Raw genomic sequence first — 18285 nt, 5'->3', positions numbered from 1 at the left:
AATCAGAATCAGCTGGCTCTGTCTTCAACTGACCGTAACAATCAGCCCCATAACAACAATGCCAGACCTTATGGTCGTGGTCAGGCTAATCATATTGATCTGAATGAAGCTCAAGACCAGCCTGCCACTGTGATGGGTACTCTCCTTGTTAATTCAGTACCAGCTTCTGTTTTGTTTGATTCAGGAGCATCACATTCATTCATGTCAGAAAATTTTGCTTACGCACATGACATTCGATGCGAGCCCATGAACACTCCGATAGTGGTACGCACCCCTGCGGGCCGATGTCAAACTACCATGATTGGTCGCGACGTTCCTGTTGAAATTGAAGGGTTGGAATTCCTTGTTTCTCCCATTATTCTGGAGTCTTCCAATATTGACCTCATTCTGGGAATGGAATGGTTGAAAGCGCATACTGCCTCTATCGTTTGCGCTACCAAGGTCGTTCACCTCCTACATCCTTCAGATGAGATTGTAACCTACCATGCTCAGCTTGTTCAAAACGCTGAAGCACGACTTTATGCTTTGAATGCGTTGAATGCGGCACCTCTTGAGGGAATTGAAAAGATTCCAGTCGTTCGCAACTTCCAAGACGTATTTCCAGAAGAACTTCCAGGAATACCCCCTTCCCGGGCTGTCGAGTTCATCATCGACTTGAAACCAGGCACCGTTCCTATTGCAAAACGACCCTACAAGATGCCACCTCATGAACTCCTTGAGCTTAAGGAGGAAATCGACAAATCTCTTCACAAGGGTTTCATTCGTCCAAGTTCCTCTGCTTGGGGAGCACCTTCTCTCTTCGTCAAGAAGAAGGACGGTACGAACCGTTTGGTCCAATACTATCGTCCTATCAACCAAGCTACAATTCAAAACAAATATCCCCTTCCTCGGATCAATGATCTGTATGATCAACTGGCTGGTTCATCGATATTCTCTAAACTCGACTTGAGGTTGGGTTACCACCAGATCCGTGTTCGTGAAGAGGATATTCCAAAGACCGCATTTGTGACTCGTTATGGTTCTTACGAGTACACCGTCATGTCATTCGGTTTAACCAATGCTCCAGCTACATTCTCTCGTCTGATGAACTATATATTCATGGATTACCTCGACAAGTTCGTCATAGTCTATCTGGATGATATACTGGTATATTCGAAGAATAAAGAAGAACATGCTGAACATCTTCGTCTTGTTCTGGAGAAGCTTCGAGAGCATCAACTTTATGCCAAGTATTCCAAATGTGAATTCTGGTTACCCGAAGTCACCTACCTTGGTCATGTTATCTCCAAGGATGGTATTGCCGTCAACCCAGAGCGCGTTCAGGCTATTCTTAACTGGACCCCTCCGAAGACTGTCAAGCAAGTCAGAAGCTTTCTCGGACTGGCCAGCTATTGTCGCCGCTTTGTCGAGAACTTCTCCAAGATCGCCAAGCCACTGACTAATCTGCTTCACAAAGGCGTTAAGTTCGATTGGACAGACAAATGTCAGGAAAGTTTCCAGGCACTCAAGGATAAACTGACTTCTGCCCCAGTGCTTGCTCCCCCTGATTCTCGCAAGGACTTTGTCATCTATTGTGACGCTTCACGTCAAGGATTAGGCTGTGTTCTAATGCAAGAGCGCAGGGTGATTGCCTATGCCTCCCGTCAAGTGCGTCCTCACGAAGAAAACTACCCGGTTCATGACCTTGAGCTTGCAGCGGTTATCTTTGCATTGAAGCTATGGCGACAATACCTTCTCGGTAATCGTTGTGAGATCTTCACTGATCATCAGAGTCTGAAGTACCTGTTTACTCAGCCAGATCTGAACCTCCGTCAGCAGCGATGGATGGAAGCTATTGCTGACTACAACTGCGGTATATCTTATACACCTGGCAAGGCTAATGTAATGGCCGATGCCCTAAGCCGAAAGTCTTATTGCAATAATAACCAGGTCTACAAAGCTCAACCCTGCCTTTATGAAGAGCTATGCAAGCTGAACCTTCAACTAATTCCACAGGGTTCTCTGAATAACCTTGTTTTGGAACCAACTCTTCTGAAAGCAATCAAGTCTGCTCAAGCCAAAGATGCTCATGTTGATCTGATGAAAAAGGATCTTGCCTTAGAGAAATCCAGAGATTTCTCACTTGGTGAAGATGGAACCTTATACTTCAGAGATCGCATTGTCGTACCCCGGTTCGAGCTTATGACAGAGAAGGTGATGAAAGAAGCGCATGACACCCCTCTCTCTATTCATCCGGGAAGTACCAAGATGTATCTAGACATCCGTCAGAAGTACTGGTGGTCTAAAATGAAGCAAGACATTGCTCGATATATCGAAGAATGTGACGTTTGCCGTCGCGTCAAAGCAGAACATCAAAAACCGGCTGGACTTCTACAACCGCTTCCGATTCCTGAATGGAAGTGGGATAAGATCCAAATGGACTTCGTTACTGGCCTTCCCAAGTCTCAGAAAGGTAACGATGCTATCTTTGTCGTCATCGACCAATTCTCGAAGGTTGCTCACTTTCTGCCAGTCAAGGAGACTATCACTGCTAGTCAATTGGCAACCTTGTATATCTCCCGAATTGTGTCACTCCACGGCATTCCGAAGGAGATCAGTTCAGACCGCGGCAGTATTTTCACTTCTAAGTTCTGGGATAGTTTCCAAGAGGCAATGGGAACTCATATTACCTGGAGCACTGCTTATCATCCCCAATCCCAAGGCCAAGTCGAGCGAGTCAATCAAATTCTTGAAAACATGCTTCGAGCTTGTGTTATTTCTTTCGGCAAGAAGTGGGAAGAATCTCTCCCTTATGCGGAGTTCTCTTATAACAACAGCTATCAAGCCAGCTTGAAGATGGCACCCTTTGAAGTGCTTTATGGACGTAAGTGCCGAACCCCTCTGAATTGGTCAGAAACTGGGGAACGAGCACTCATTGGTCCGGACATTATTCAACAAGCTGAAGAGCAGGTTCGCATTGTCCGGGATAATCTCAAGGCGGCCCAATCCCGCCAGAAGAGCAACTATGACCGGAAACACTGGGGTTCAACTTATCAACCTGGTGAACAAGCTTATCTGTGTGTCACTCCTTTGAGAGGCACTCATCGGTTCGGAGTCAAGGGAAAGTTAGCTCCTCGCTACATTGGTCCCTTCCGTATTCTCGCCCGTCGTGGACTGGTGGCTTATCAATTGGAGTTGCCACCTCAGTTCTCTCACGTCCATGACGTCTTCCATGTGTCGCAACTTCGTCGATGCTTCAAGGATCCGGAACGTGAAGTGGATCCGGAATTGATTGAAATTCAAGATGATCTCACATACAAGGAGCATCCGATCTGCGTTCTTGAAGAAGCTGAACGTCGAACCCGCCAGAAGGTTACTAAGTTCCTCAAGGTGCAATGGTCGAATCATACTAAAGAGGAAGCCACTTGGGAACGCGAAGATAACCTCCGGGCTGAATACCCCGATCTTTTCCCTTCTACCTCTTAATTCTCGGGACGAGAATTTCTTTTAGAGGAGGAGAGTTATAACACCCCGGTGTAATGATGCTACAGTAACCCCTGGGGTTAAGTTAATCTTTTTGCTAAACATGTTCCTGATCATAATTGTCTCCTTTCTCTTTTAAATTCCAGTTGAATTCAAATTCAAATTTTGTCTGAAATTCAAAATGCTCAGACATGAAAACAAAAATGTTCATCATGTGCAGAATATTCCACAACTAATATTGGTGGTGAACCAACATTTTTGCAAAAAGGTTTGAGTGGCCTAAGCTACTTCAAACAGTGGCCTAAGAAATAAATTAAATGCCTTTTTAATTTATGAAAATGGCAAAGTATTTCTAAAAGCCTCACAATCTTTTTTTTGGGCAGTGCCTAATAATTCTTTGAGATTATTTTGTCCAATGGCATAATCTTTTGCAAAGTCTTTATTGGCTAAAAGAAAAAGAAAAGAAAATGCAAAAGCTGTTTAAAAAAAAGGAAAAGAAGAGGGGGTGGGAGAGCCCTGGCCTCCCCTTGGGCCTCGGCGACCCACAGCCCCCCCCCTCTATGCTTGGGCCTTAGCCGCTAGGCAGGCCCAGTCGGCCAGCCGGACGGCCCACAGCGCCCCCATGCCTTCCCTGGGCCTTGGCCCAGCCAAGTCGGCCCGACCACTCCCCCTCCCCGGTCGCCTTCCCCCTCCCTCCTGTTCCCCCGATGCGCGCCGCTACAGGGGCTCGTCGCCGCCCGACCACCTCGCCGGCAACGCCGCGGGTGGATAAGAGCCTCCCCCTCCGGCTCCTCGAGACCTCCCCCCACCTACCTCCACCCACTCCTAGATTCCCCTCGCCCTCTCCGCCTGCTCGTTGCCTCTCCCCTTCGTTCCCCATCCACCTCCGAGCGCCACCGTCGCCGCATCTTTGTCTTCTCCGCGGTCACCGTGCCTTCGACGCGGCCTGGCCGTCCTCTTCAGCATCACCGTGGACTTCCGCGTCCTCTGGAGCCGCTGGAGGGAGCAGAGGAGCTTTGCATCGCCGAACACGTCGACGTCTTCCTCGGGCCGCCGGCGATCCCCTTCCACCCCGGCGAGCTCTGCTGCTCCTAAACCACCAAGGGTCTTTCGTGACCGCTCGGTGAGCTCCACACCTTCCTTCCCGTCCTCTTTGCGCTGCCTATCGCTTCCCGTAGCCGCCGCGCCATGTTTACCCGAACGGAGCTCCGCCGATGTTGCTGCTGCTATCGCCACAGACGCTGTCGAGCTCGGCTGAGCTCGCAGTCGTGCTCGCCGTAGCTGTAGGTTTCAAACGCGCCACCTGCCGCTGCTCTCCGTGCTCGGGGTCGTTGTTTCCATGCTCACCCGCACGTCGCCGTCGCCTGCGCTCGTCGCCGGCGTGCCTTCGGTGGCCAATTGGTCACGGGCCAACGCCCGTTGCACTCGCCGCTTCACGTATGTCTCGTCCGGCCTCTCAGTTTGCTCGCTAGCGCACTGCATCGTCGTTTCCTCTCGCGCCCGACTCCGGCCGTCCGCCGATGAGCTCGCCACACTCGATTCCGGTCAACCCCACCGCCACAACCACCACCGTTGGACGTGGCGCAGCCATATCTTTTGAACGCGCCTGAAAACTCGGCGAACGGTGCCCTATACGTGTTTTCCGACCACCTCCCGAGCCGCGCCGCCGCGTTTTACCTCGCCGGCGTCGCTCCGGCGCCATCCACCGACGTGGCTGGGCGGGCCCCATCCCTGGCTCGCTGCCAGCGGGCCCTATGGCCCCAGTTGACCGGGTTGACCCAGTCAACTGCTGACTGGGCAGCCCTTTACCACTGACGTGTAGGCCCCACCACAAAATTCGGTTAATTAAAATGTTTATATAACTAAAGTTAATTAGTTAATCTAATTAGCCACTGACTGCTGGGGCCCACGCCCCCTAACTAACCCTGTTAGCTTAGTTAAGCCTCTGTTAGACAGAGAGGCTGACAGGTGGGTCCCACCTGTCAGTTTGACTGGTCAGCAGAGCTGACGCAATGCTGACGTCACTACTGACGCAATAAACCTTTTCTGCTTTTAAAATAATTCAGAAATTGGTTTAAACTTTGAAAATCCGTAACTTTTAACCCGTAACTCCGATGAAAATGTTTTCTATATGAAAGTTGCTCAGAAAAATCCAACGAATCCGAATACGCGGTCCGTTCATCTGTCACATGCCCCTAGCATGCTGAACATGGAACTTTCCCCCTCCGGTCATCTGTCTGACACAGGTCCGGAACCGGGAACACCTTCCCGGTTGATTTCCCCCTTCCCCTATAACGTCTAGGACCGCGTTAGAACACGCTTAGCGCTACGTATCGTCATGTCATGCTTAGTGTTACCTTTGTTTGCTATGTATTTACTGTTTCTTCCCCCTCTTCTCTCCGGTAGACCCCGAGGCCGCTGATGCCCCGGTGATCGACTACGTCGTCGACAACGACCCCTCCTTGCCAGATCAACCAGGCAAGCCCCCCCCGTTGATCATCCCGATATCGCCCATTCCATTCTCTCATGCTTGCATTAGATTTTGCTACTGTTATTGTTTGCACCTATTCTGATGCATAGCCTGCTTTTGTATCTGTTGTTGTACCTTACCTGCTTATCCTAAACTGCTTAGTATAGGTTGGTTAGTGATCCATCAGTGACCCCCACCTTGTCCTTGTTGCCCCTGCTTCATCATCGAAGACCCGATCAACGGGATTGAAGACCAGGCCCCGGCACCGCACATCACTTTCCCCTTAGTTGCTCGACACTGCTGGGTTACTATCAAGTGCCGAGGGTGAGACCTCTACAGCACTTCTGATGTTAACCTGTAGTGTAGCTATTCGGTCGTGGTCATCGAGGGTGATTTCCTCCTTAACCACTTCCGATACGGCTCTGTCGTGCAACCCCTCAAGTGTGAACCTCGAGGGTGATTCCTCTACGTTCACCTTGATGATTACATTGAGTGGAACCCACCGGGGGTGATTCCTTGGGTTTTTCCTCTTGATGTTTGGACACACGGATACTTGGACTTTACAACTGTTACTTGGAAAGTGATGTGGAGACGGGTTGACCTGGAAGGTGCCCGTGAGATAATTACGAGGCGTGGCCGGGCATTCTTAGCCCTTGCCGCAAGTCCTCGAGACGGGGCAACGGGGTCACCTCTTTCGTGAGTCTCTGCTTGTTACCGCGCGTTCCTAATCCACTACGATTTGGATATTTGATCCGAGGGGCCTCTGTCCTGATAGCACTAACCATCACGTGGGCATAGTATGGGCGTTCTGCGTCGTATACATCAGCCAAAGCTTAATAGACGTCAGCGACTGAGTGGCGCGCGCCGGGTTGGACTGCGCAAGCGCCTGCCTTGTTGAAGGAGGTAGCTAGGTCTGCTCACCGGCCGCGTACGCAACGTGCAGGAGTTTCCGGGGAGATGGCCCATGACCCCTGGGGGCATAGGTTTAGTCCGGCGTGCTGACCTCTCTGTTAAGTCTAGGTCGGGTTGCGGCGTATTGTTTGGCCGAGGCCGGGCATGACCCTGGAAAGTGTGTCCGGCCGGAGTCAATCGAGCGTGGTGGGTAAGTTGGTGCACCCCTGCAGGGAAGAAAACATCTATCGATAGCCTGTCCTACGGTAACGGACACTTGGAGTTGTATCCCGATCGATACAACTAGAACTGGATACTTGTGATGAGAACTGGATGGTGATGAGGATTTGATTGTGATGATAACTGGATAGTATGGCTCTGGGATTGCTTTCTCGCAGGGAGTCGAGAAAGGATCTCTGGCCGAGGTTGATAACGCTACTACTGCTTTACTTTATGCTACTCTACTCCCTCTTGTTTGCTGCAAGATGGTGGTTTCCAGAAGATGCTAGTCTTCTATAGGACTAGGCCTTCTCCCTATTCTGGCATTTCTGCAGCCCAGTCCACATATACAGCCTTCCTTTGATAATGTTGCATATGTAGTGTAGATCCTTGCTTGCGAGTACTTTGGATGAGTACTCACGGTTGCTTTGCTTCCCCTTTTTCCCCTTCCTTCTTCTTTCTGGTTGTTGCAACCAGATGGTGGAGTCCAGGAGCCAGATGCCACCTTTGACGACTGCTGCTACCCCGAGGGTGCCTCCTACCACGTGACGGACGCCGACGACCGGGAGTAGTTAGGAGGCTCCCAGGCAGGAGGCCTTGCCTTTTCGATCGATGTTGCTTTTGTGCTAGCCTTCTTAAGGCAAACTTGTCTAACTCATGTCTGTTCTCAGATATTGTTGCTTCCGCTGACTCTTGTGTTTTCGAGCTTATGTATTCGAGCCCTCGAGGCCCCTGGCTTGTAATATAAAGCTTGTATTATTTTATTTTGTGTCTAGAGTTGTGTTGTGATATCTTTCCGTGAGTCCTTGATCTTGATCGTACACATTTGCGTGTATGATTAGTGTACGATTGAATCGAGGGCGTCACAGGGCTGCTCTACTACTGGCCATTGGGAGCTTGGGAAGAGGAGTGGTTCACGCACGCTTCTCCTCCTCCGCCGCCCCGACGGCCTATATAAGAAGGCTCTGCCCAGTGGAGTAACCTAGTTCGGTTGACTCACTCCCTCTCGCGTAACCTGGCCGTCATCTACCGTTCCTCACTACACGGCTGGTCGGGAGAGCAGGTGCCTCTGGGAGAATGGCAGTAAGGTTTTTGGGGACTCTATTAGCCTCTGCTTCCACTACTTCCCCTGCATCGATACCATGACCGACGACGCCGCTACCAAGAAGAAGGCCTCGGCGACTCATTTACTCGTACTTGTACTAGTCGATTGCTCCTGAACAGGAGAAGGCGTTTAGGGAGGCAGCCACAATCTTTCTAGGAGCAGTTCTGAGTTTGATTGGAGACAAGTTGGTTGACTCATATATTCATATGGGGGTTGCCAAAAACTTGTGGGATGCGCTCGAAGTCAAATTCGGCGCAACTGATGCTGGCAGTGAGCTGTATGCCATGGAGCGGTTCCATCATTATAGGATGGTTGATAACCGTTCTGTATTGGACCAGGCTCATGAGATACAGTGCATTGCTAAGGAGCTGGAGCTCCTGAAGTGTGAGTTATCGGACAAGTTCGTCGTGGGTCGCATTATTGCAGAACTCCCTCCTAGTTGGAGGAACTTTGCTACTTATCTCAAGCACTTGAGACGTGGATTCTCTATTGAGGATGTCATCGGTCATCTCAGTGTTGAGCAAAACTTGAGAGCAAAGGACTCACACGTGAAAGGGGCAGAGGGTTCTTCTAGCGCCAATGTGGTGCAGAAGAACTTCCACAAGTTCAAGGGAAAGAACTCTGTCTAGCAGAATACTACCTTTAAGAAGAAGGGTAAGAAGAAAGAGAAAAGGAGAGATGGCTGCTTTACTTGTGGTTCAGACGAACATTGGGCAAACAAGTGCCCAGACAAGTATAAGAAGCCAGCACAGGACTCCAAGTCTGTGAATCTCACTCTGAGCAACAATGATGTGGCATCTGGGTATGGTAATCTGTTTACCATACTTTCAGTTTGTCAGTCCACCGATTGGTGGGTTGACACTGGGGCCAATATTCATGTGTGTGCAGATGTGTCTTTGTTTCATTCTTACCAGGTCGCATGAGATTGTTCCGTCTTGATGGGGAATGGCTCGCATGCTTCTTTTCATGGTGTTGGCATGGTAGATCTGAAGTTTACTTCGGGAAAGATCGTGCAACTGAAGAACGTGCAACATGTCCCCGCCATCAAGAAGAATCTCTTTAGTGGCTCCCTTCTATGTAAAGAAGGGTTTAAGTTAGTATTTGAGTCTAACAAAGTAGTCGTATCCCAGTATGGACTATTTGTTGGAAAAGGATATGATTGTGGTGGTTTGTTCCCCTAGAGGATTTCTGTAATAAAGTCGTGAATCAAATTCATTCTAATGTGAACGAATCTGAGGTTTGGCATTCACATCTTTGTCACATAAATTTCGGTTGTATGACGCGGCTAGCTAAGATGGACTTAATCTCGATTTTCACTTTAGCCAAAGGCTCTAAATGCCATGCGTGTGTGCAAGCTAAGCAACCTCGTAAGCCTCACAAGCTTGCGAAGGAGAGACACGTGGCACCATTAGAGCTCATACATTCAGATCTCCGTGAGATGAATGGTGTGTTGACTAAAGGTGGAAAGAAATACTTCATGACTCTAATTGATGATTCCACTAGATTCTGCTATGTGTATTTGTTAAATACTAAGGATGAGGCTCTACACTACTTTAAAGTCTATAAGGCTGAAGTTGAGAACCAACTTGAGAAGAAAATAAAACAAGTTTGGTCTGATCATGGTGGAGAGTACTTTTCTAATGAGTTTGATTTATTCTGTGCGGAACATGGTATTATTCATGAGAGGACGCCTCCCTACTCATCCCAGTCAAATGGGGTTGCCGAACGGAAAAACCGCACTCTAATTGATTTGATTAACGCCATGTTAGATACATCGGGTTTATCCAAGGCATGGTGGGAGGAGGTTGTATTGACATCATGTCATGTCCTGAATAAAGTTCACACAAAGGATAATGAGACTACTCCCTATGAGCAATGGGAAAAGAAAAGAAATACACTCACATACTTGCGCACTTGGGGCTGTTTGGCGAAAGTCAATGTGCCGATAACCAAAAAGCGCAAGTTGGGACCAAAGACCGTGGACTATGTTTTTCTTGGCTATGCCAAGCATAGCGTTGGCTATAGATTTCTAGTGGTGAAATCCGATGTACTCGACGTGAAGGTCGGTACGATCATGGAGTCTAGGGATGCTACATTCTTTAAGGATATATTCCCCATGAGAGATATGCAAAGCACTTCTAGATTGGAATCTGATGAGACTCCTAAACCTGCCATTCTGATGGAATACTATGAACATAAAAGTGATGAGAGTTCCACGGAGGATGACGAGGAAGCTCCTTTTAGGAGCAAGAGACAGAGGACTGCAAAGTCCTTTGGTGATGATTTCCTCATGTACCTCGTGGATGATGACACTCCCAGTTCCATTTCAGAAGCCTATGCATCTCCGGATGCTGACTACTGGAAGGATGCGGTCCGTAGCGAGATGGATTCCATCTTGGCTCACGGGACATGGGAAATCACTGATCGTCCTTATGGTTGCAAACCATTGGGATTTAAGTGCGTGTTCAAAAAGAAGCTCAGGCCCGATGGTATTGTTGAGAAGTACAAGGCGAGGCATGTGGCCAAGGGTTATACCCAGAAAGAAGAAGAGGATTTCTTCGACACTTATTCACCCGTGGCTAGACTGACAACCATTCGAGTGTTACTCGCTTTGGCTGCCTCGCATGGTCTTCTCGTCCACCAGATGGACGTTAAGACGGCTTTTCTTAATGGAGAGCTAGACGAGGAAATTTACATGCAACAGCCAGATGGCTTTGTAGTAAATGGTCAGGAAAGAAAGGTGTGCAAGCTAGTGAAATCTCTGTATGGCCTGAAACAAGTGCCTAAGCAATGGCATGAGAAGTTCAACACTACTCTGTCATGTGCTGGCTTTGTTGTAAACGAAGCTGACAAATATGTATACTATCGCTATGGTGGGGGCGCATATACTGTGTCTATCTGTCGATGACATACTAATATTTGGGACCCACCTCAAGGTCATTGAGGAGGTCAAGGCTTTTCTATCTCATAACTTTGAGATGAAAGACCTGGGCGTGGCTGATGTTATCTTGAACATCAAGCTACTGAGAAATTCTGAGGGTGGAATTACACTTCTGCAATCCCACTATGTTGAGAAGATTTTGAGCCGATTTGGATATTTGGATTGCAAACCTTCTGCAACACCATATGATCCTAGCGTGTGGATTCGAAAGTTTGAAGGCACGACTATAGATCAATTGAGATATTCTCAAGTGGCTGGTTCACTAATGTACCTAGCATGTGCTACTCATCCTAACATCTCATTTGATGTGTGCAAACTGAGCCGGTTTGTTTCCAATCCAGGAGATGTGCATTGGCATGCTGTTGAGCGAGTAATGCGTTACTTGCAAGGTACTGCGAACTATGGAATTCACTATTCTGGGTACCCGACGGTACTTGAGGGGTATAGTGATTCGAATTGGATATCTGATGCTGACGAGATGAAAGCCACAAGTGGACATGTCTTCACACTTGGTGGTGGTGCTGTTTCCTGGAAGTCTTGCAAGCAAATGATCTTAACCAGATCGACTATGGAAGCAGAACTCACAACATTAGACACATCATGCGTCGAAGCAGAATGGCTTCGAGAGCTTTTGATGGATTTGCCGGTGGTTGATAAACCAGTGTCGGTTGTCCTTATGAACTGTGACAATCAAACGATGATTGCCAAAGCTAAGAGTTCAAAGGACAACATGAAATCCACAAAGCACATAAGAATAATGTTGAAATATGTCAGAAAATCAAGAAACTTCGGAGTGATAGCGTTGGATTATATCCAGACGGCTAAGAATCTGGCAGACCCTTTTACGAAAGGGCTATCACGGGTTGTGATAGAAAATGCATCGAGGGAGATGGGTATGAGACCTGCGTAAGTTGCCATGGGGGTAACCCAGCCTATATGATCGGAGATCCCGTGAATTAGGATCTGGGAAAACAATCAAGCGGTCAACTGAGGAGAGTATCCTTAATTAACCCACTCCGTTGGAGATGCACAATACTCTCAATTCTGTAAGGCATTCTGACTTTTGTCTTATTGTGTTCCAAAGCTTGTGTAAGCAAGATGCTAACTTATAGAGCATTCTTTGGAGGAACACACCTATGTGAGCCCAACTGCTGGTCACAGTCTATGAGATTGGGTAATCTCTATTAAGCTTATGAGAAGGTACGGAGTATGACTAATAAGCTCCACCCGTGGGGTTTAGCCTTCGGCAGCCACGTATCAGCTGACAATAGGCGAAACTTCTGCACGCCAAACTGACAATTTAAGACATAGTCCATTGTTCAGTTGTGAAGAAGTCGAATCCTATTGCTCTAGGTGGAAGTTCAACTTAATAGTCTTCACTAAAATCTCTGATATATCAAACATTGTTTGGAATAATTGACAAACTTATGTGCCTCAAGATCTGATGGGGGATTGTTGGATTATGGATGGGCTTAGACCCATATAACACACTAATCCCTGGTTAATCTTGAGGCCCATGTATGAGATGGCAGGTGGTGGAAAGTTTAGTCTCACCTTGCTAGTTGAGAAGAGTTGAGACCCCTTTATAAGGGTTGCTCTATCACTTGCCATTGGGAGCTCGGGAAGAGCAGTGGTTCACGCGCGCTCCTCTGCCGCCCGCCTCGCCTTGCCTCGCCACGACACGCACGCGCCACGGGTTGCGGGAATGAGCCGGGCCAGAGCTTATTTTTGCCGCTCAGGAATGAATTAATTAATCAGGGATTAATTAATGAGTCGCTAACAGGAGGGCCATTGTCCGAGACGTTGGACTGTGGGCTGACTTGCGTTGCCAGGATTCGTCGACCCCATTCGCGGGTGTGCGACCCTTCCCGGGAACGACGAGTCCCTTTCATCTACTATTTCTCACTTTGTGCTGCCTTCGGCGACCCCATCCCGACGACCGCGTGCACGGCTGGTCGGGAGAGCAGGTGCCTCCGGAACCCTGTCGTTCGAGATCCTGCTCGGAAGAACGGCAATAAGCTTTTTGAGGAGCATCTCGACGCGACTGCTCCCGATCCGTCCCCAACTCCGTTCGCCTCTTCTTCCACTACTTCCCATGCATCGACACCATGGCCGCCGCCGCCGCCGCCAAGAAGAAGGCGGCCAACCGGAGGGTATGATCCGTTCATCCCTCGTTTACGCGTACTTGTACTAGCCGTATTTGTGCTGCTCATAGATGGTTCGCTTCTATGTTCTGTACGTGCTAGTATGCTTAGGTATAACTATGAGATGCATACCTTCTATGTTATGCTTACTGTTTACTCGTGGATTAGTCTAATCGGAAAAGTGCTAATATTTCCAACATTACCCAGAGAATAAGTCTGATTTTGTATATCTTTTTTATTCTTATTATTGTTTTCTGATCTTTGTGATCCATGAGCTGCATTCTCAGCTTTCTACTATGATGACTTGTTCTTCTTCCCACTTGTAATATCAAAATAGAAGAAAAAGAGTAAGATCCAGCCCAATAATGTATATCCATGTGCACGTGCACGTGCTTTCCTCCAGCTAACATATTTCTAGCTAGGTCGGCGGATCACCTAGTTAAGTGGATCGATCGTACATTACACATGCAGGACGGATCAGCTCGTGCCTCGCGCGGGAGCTTAAAAAACTGGAGTAATGGACAACTAGCTAGCTCTTCTGATCAATTAATCAAGTACCTGTCGATCTGAATATGATCTGAGAGACAGAGATAGCTAGTGGCCATGCCGCTGGCTGGCGCTTTCCGTCGGGCCCGCGTTGCAAGCGATATCTCACCTTCCCTTGCCCACGTTTGCAAGCCACATCTCACCTTCCAAAGCGAAGCCACTCAATCCTTCTGTCCATCACCATTGTTTTTTAGCACAAGTACAGACCCACACACACATACACTTATCCCTGTGAAGGAACACTCGCACATCTTACTCTTATATATAAGACCATCTCCAACAGATGTGCTAAATAATTTTTAAAGCGTCGAAATAGTCTTTTTTTACGAGCAGCGGAGCGCTGGCTCCAACAGGCGCTGCAAAATATGGCGCGCGCGAACAACTCCAGCAAGCGCTGCAAAATCTGGCGCATGCAAGCAACCGGTATTACGATGCAACACATACGAACAATATGAAACAACATATAGATAAAATTCAAATAGCACAGTTCAAGTCCAACACCACAAACTAGTCCATACGATACAAATAAAAATAGATAAAAACGATACTACGATGCAAATATACTAGAAACTACTCCTCGTTGTCGTCGTCCTCGGTGGTGTAGTCCGACAACAGAAACGCGTTATCCCACCGAGGATCATTGTCATCAAAGATCTACGCAGATCCCAGTTCGCACTGTGCTATCGCCAGTGCCTTCCGCACGCCTGTCCGCCCAATCCGCGGCTCGCTACGCCCTCCTCTACACCCAGAAGTCGATCTCGGCGGCCACATCCTCAGGGAAGTGTTGGCGCCACTCCGCCATGGCGTACTCGTCCGCCTCAGCGACGAGGAGGCGGCGCTCCCGCCTATGCTGGATGCGGCGGTCCTCGTCGGTGACTAGCCGCGGCGGAGGCGCGAGATCCTGCGCCTGCTGGCGTGTCTGGGCGTCCGAGAAATTCATCTGTGAACGTGGCCGGTTGAGGCGTCGTGCCGCCACGTCGTACGCGCGGGTGGTCTCGAATCTCCTGAGACCGAGACATATATCACCAGGCGGATCTTCGCGTAATACATGCTGGAGGGGCGGGCGCGGACGCCACGGTAGCCGGAGTTGCTCCGGGCGCGCGACCGCGTGTCGGCGGCAGGGGAGAAGGCACAGCAGCATGGGTAGAAGGGCGCGGCGGGGAAGAAGGAGGCGATGGAGTGGCGGTTGGTGGGCTCGCGCGCGCGGGTTTTATAGAGCACGCACGTGTTGCCGCTTTTTGTGCGCCGGATTTTGCCGCACTTGCTGGAGTGCGCCAAACCGGCGCACGTGCGCTAAAAATAAAAAAAATCCCTGCACGCGCCATATCTACCGCGCCTGTTGGAAATGCTCTAAGTACGAGTAAAAGACTGAGTTGGCACATTATCTTAAGATTGACGAAGTCATTACAGACTTACCTGTAGTCGACAAAATCGTCTCCTCTCATTGAACTCTCAGAAAAATGCGAGTATCAATTTCAAGTTAGATATCGTGCCATGCATCCTACCTGTAGCAATCGTGCTCACCGAATTCTACGTACGGCACCAACATTACAGGAAAATCCCGTTTTTCATGTGTTAGCCTATAAGTCTTAGGAACTCGGTTTATGGCTCACTCTAAACCGAGTGGGGCAGAAATAACACACGGCAAACAAAATGTACTCGGCTTATAGCTAACTGTATGCTGAGTGCCCCAAAAAATCCCTCGGTTTACAGAACACACACGGTATTTACAGAAAAAAGCACTTGGCTTATAACACACACTCGGCAAAGATATTTGACATGTGTCTATAACAACGGTCGTTGATGGCGTCGTCACGGAGCATCCTATAAACCGTGTATTTATTGGCCCTCGGCTTACGTAGATATACTCGGGTTATATATAAACCGAGTGCAAACCGGTATAAGCCTAGTGTTTTGGGCACTCGGCTTATAATTTTTTCCTGTAGTGCAACAAAAGAAATTCAGCAACCAAGTCCATCGTGTACATATCATTCGCTGCACTGCGCGCGTTCAAAGTTCAAACAGGGATAACAGTGAGCAATGGATGATGCAGTCCGTCTCACTTGTTCCCGAGCAGCAGCACATCGTTGACCAGTCGGGCGACGCTGCGCAACGACGAGCCGCCTTCCACGGCGGCCGCCTCGGCCGCAGCTCTCCACTCCGCCGCTTTGGCCCTTTTCTCCTTCCCCAGCTCCCCGGCCATCATCTCCTTCCCCAGCTCCCCGGCCATCATCTCCTTCACCAGCCTCGACACGGCGCCGCTCTCCACCTCCGCGGGAAGAGCCATACCGTTCCGCCAGCACTCAAGCACCTGCCTGCAGTTGGTCGTTTGCTCGGCGAAAACCGGCCAGGCGAGAACCGGCAGGCCGGCCACCACCGCCTCCAGAAGCGAGTTCCACCCGCAGTGCGTCACGAATAGGCCCACCGCCGCGTGCTTCAGCACCGCCGGCTGCGGGCACCACGGCACGACGAGGCCCCCGCCGCGCTCCAGCTCGTCGTGGAACGCCTCCGGGAGCGCCACTTCGTCGCCGTCTACCATGTCAGGTCGCTTCACCCACAGGAACGGGTACCCACACGTCGCCAGGCCCAGCGCGAACTCGCGCGTCTGCTCGGCCGTCATGACGGCGACGCTGCCAAAGTTGACGTAGACCACCGACTTGTCCGGCTTGCCGTCGAGCCATGTTAAGCACCGCGGGTCCTCCTGCCAGATGCTGATGTCCATGGCGTCGAGGCCGTCGTTCGCGGCGCCGGAGGAGGCGATGACCTGGGCTAGCGGCCCGACGGTGTACACGGGCGGGAAGATGGCGGCAAGCGCGTCCACTACATCGCTCTCGAGCTCGTAGAAGGTGTTGAGGATGATAGCCTTGGAGCCGACGGCGCTCTTCATCTGCCCAATGATCTCGTTCACCAGGGTGTCGTCGGCGTCCGTGGTGTGGCAGAAGGTCGGCATGTCCCTGAGCCGCATGTTCTTCATCCCCGGCACCCAGTCCAGCGGCGTGTGCAGATATCCGTTGGTCAAGCAGCTCCCATCTTTGAGAGGGAGGAGCCCTCGCCTGAACAGTTCGTGGAACTGCGAGTACCCTAGGAGACCGCACGCGGACGCCGTGAAGAAGAGCGCGTCCGCCATGCCGGCCTCCCTGGCCGCGGTTGCCGCGAATGCCATGGCCGTGTCCGCCACGACGCAGGTGACGGGGGGCGCCCCGGCGCGCTCCTCGTCGGCGAGCTTCCTCAGCAGGTCGCGGAAGGGGCCGGGGCAGTTGTGGCCCACGGCGTCGGCGAGGGCTGCCACGTCGTGCTGCGGCATGGAGAGGGACATGCCGTCCTCGATGACCTCGACGCGGAAGCGGGCTGCGGTGGCGGACGGCGGGCGGACGGCGGCCTCGCCCTTAGCGCCGACGAGGCGGCGGTAGTTGAATTGGGTGTGGACGAAGGTGACGTGCGCGCCGCAGGCGTAGAGGAGACGCGCCAGCTGCATAAGCGGGGCGACGTGCCCCTGCGCCGGGAACGGCACCATCACCACATGCCACCGTCGAGACTCCTCGCCGTCCATTGTGCCTGCGCTTTCTGGAGTGGAAGTGGGAAGTGGAAGTGGAATTCTAGGACATCGGGCTGCTATTTCTAGGGAAAACAACTCAACTAACTAGAGTAGCGTGCCCTAGTTCGCAAAAAAAAAAAAAAAACTAGAGTAGCGTGCCCAGTTCATCGAGATTCAAGTGCTCACATTTACTTTTAGATTTTATTTCAAAATTTTCCGCGATGCGCATTCAGTGAGAGAAGACGTTTTCATCTACTCCCTTCATCCAGTGAAGAGTGTATGTTTGGGTTTAAAATTTGTCCACAAAAAAGTGTACTTCTATCTTTCCAATGCATTTTAAAGTATTTTTTCTTATCACATGGTAATCAATACCAATAGCATTATATACATGGTCTTCTTAATTTCTACATGCATTTACTAGCTTATTGGGAGTTGGTTAATTAAAGAGGAGAGAGATGGTGGCTTGTATTTTTTCAATGCATTTTTTTACTCAACTCTATAATTTGTTCTAAAAAAATTAAATGTACACTTTTCACCGGACGGAGGGAGTACGACGAGATGTCTACGATGACTTCGTAAATTTTTAAGATGATATGATGGCTCAGTTTTTCGAAAATGCTCATATGGATAGAATGTGCGTATATACGTTCATAAGGGTGGGTGTATGCACGTGTATATGAATGTTTGTGTCTATATTGTGTTAAAAAAAAATAGGAGTAGCATGCATGCGTCGATCGGTGTTGATCAGATTCGATTTTGATAAAAGAGCTATGCGCATGGACGTGGCATGGCATGTGACAAGAGATATTGACTGTCTGTAATTCACCGTGAGACCAGGTGACACATATCACATATGGTACAAACTATTAAACAAATCATTGTGAGAGCATGCCATGCACATTCACATTCACATGATCGACAAGAGAGTTGACCTCAGTTCAGATCCAGATCGTCGTGCATGCTCAGCTGTCA

General features: G+C 49.7%; 1 protein-coding gene across 1 annotated transcript; it reads right to left on the bottom strand.

Moving 5' to 3' along the window:
• Positions 1-15484: 15484 nt before the first annotated feature.
• Positions 15485-17364, bottom strand: LOC123147269 (cyanohydrin beta-glucosyltransferase). Its single transcript, XM_044566507.1, has one exon. It carries the CDS (start codon positions 17326-17328, stop codon positions 15838-15840), a length of 1491 nt encoding a protein of 496 aa, XP_044422442.1. The 5' UTR covers positions 17329-17364; the 3' UTR covers positions 15485-15837.
• Positions 17365-18285: the final 921 nt, after the last annotated feature.

The sequence above is a fragment of the Triticum aestivum genome, chromosome 7A (genome assembly GCF_018294505.1).
Source record: "Triticum aestivum cultivar Chinese Spring chromosome 7A, IWGSC CS RefSeq v2.1, whole genome shotgun sequence".
Taxonomy (NCBI): domain Eukaryota; kingdom Viridiplantae; phylum Streptophyta; class Magnoliopsida; order Poales; family Poaceae; genus Triticum; species Triticum aestivum.
Note: the sequence above shows the minus strand (reverse complement) of the source record. Positions and strands in the feature narration are given on the sequence as shown.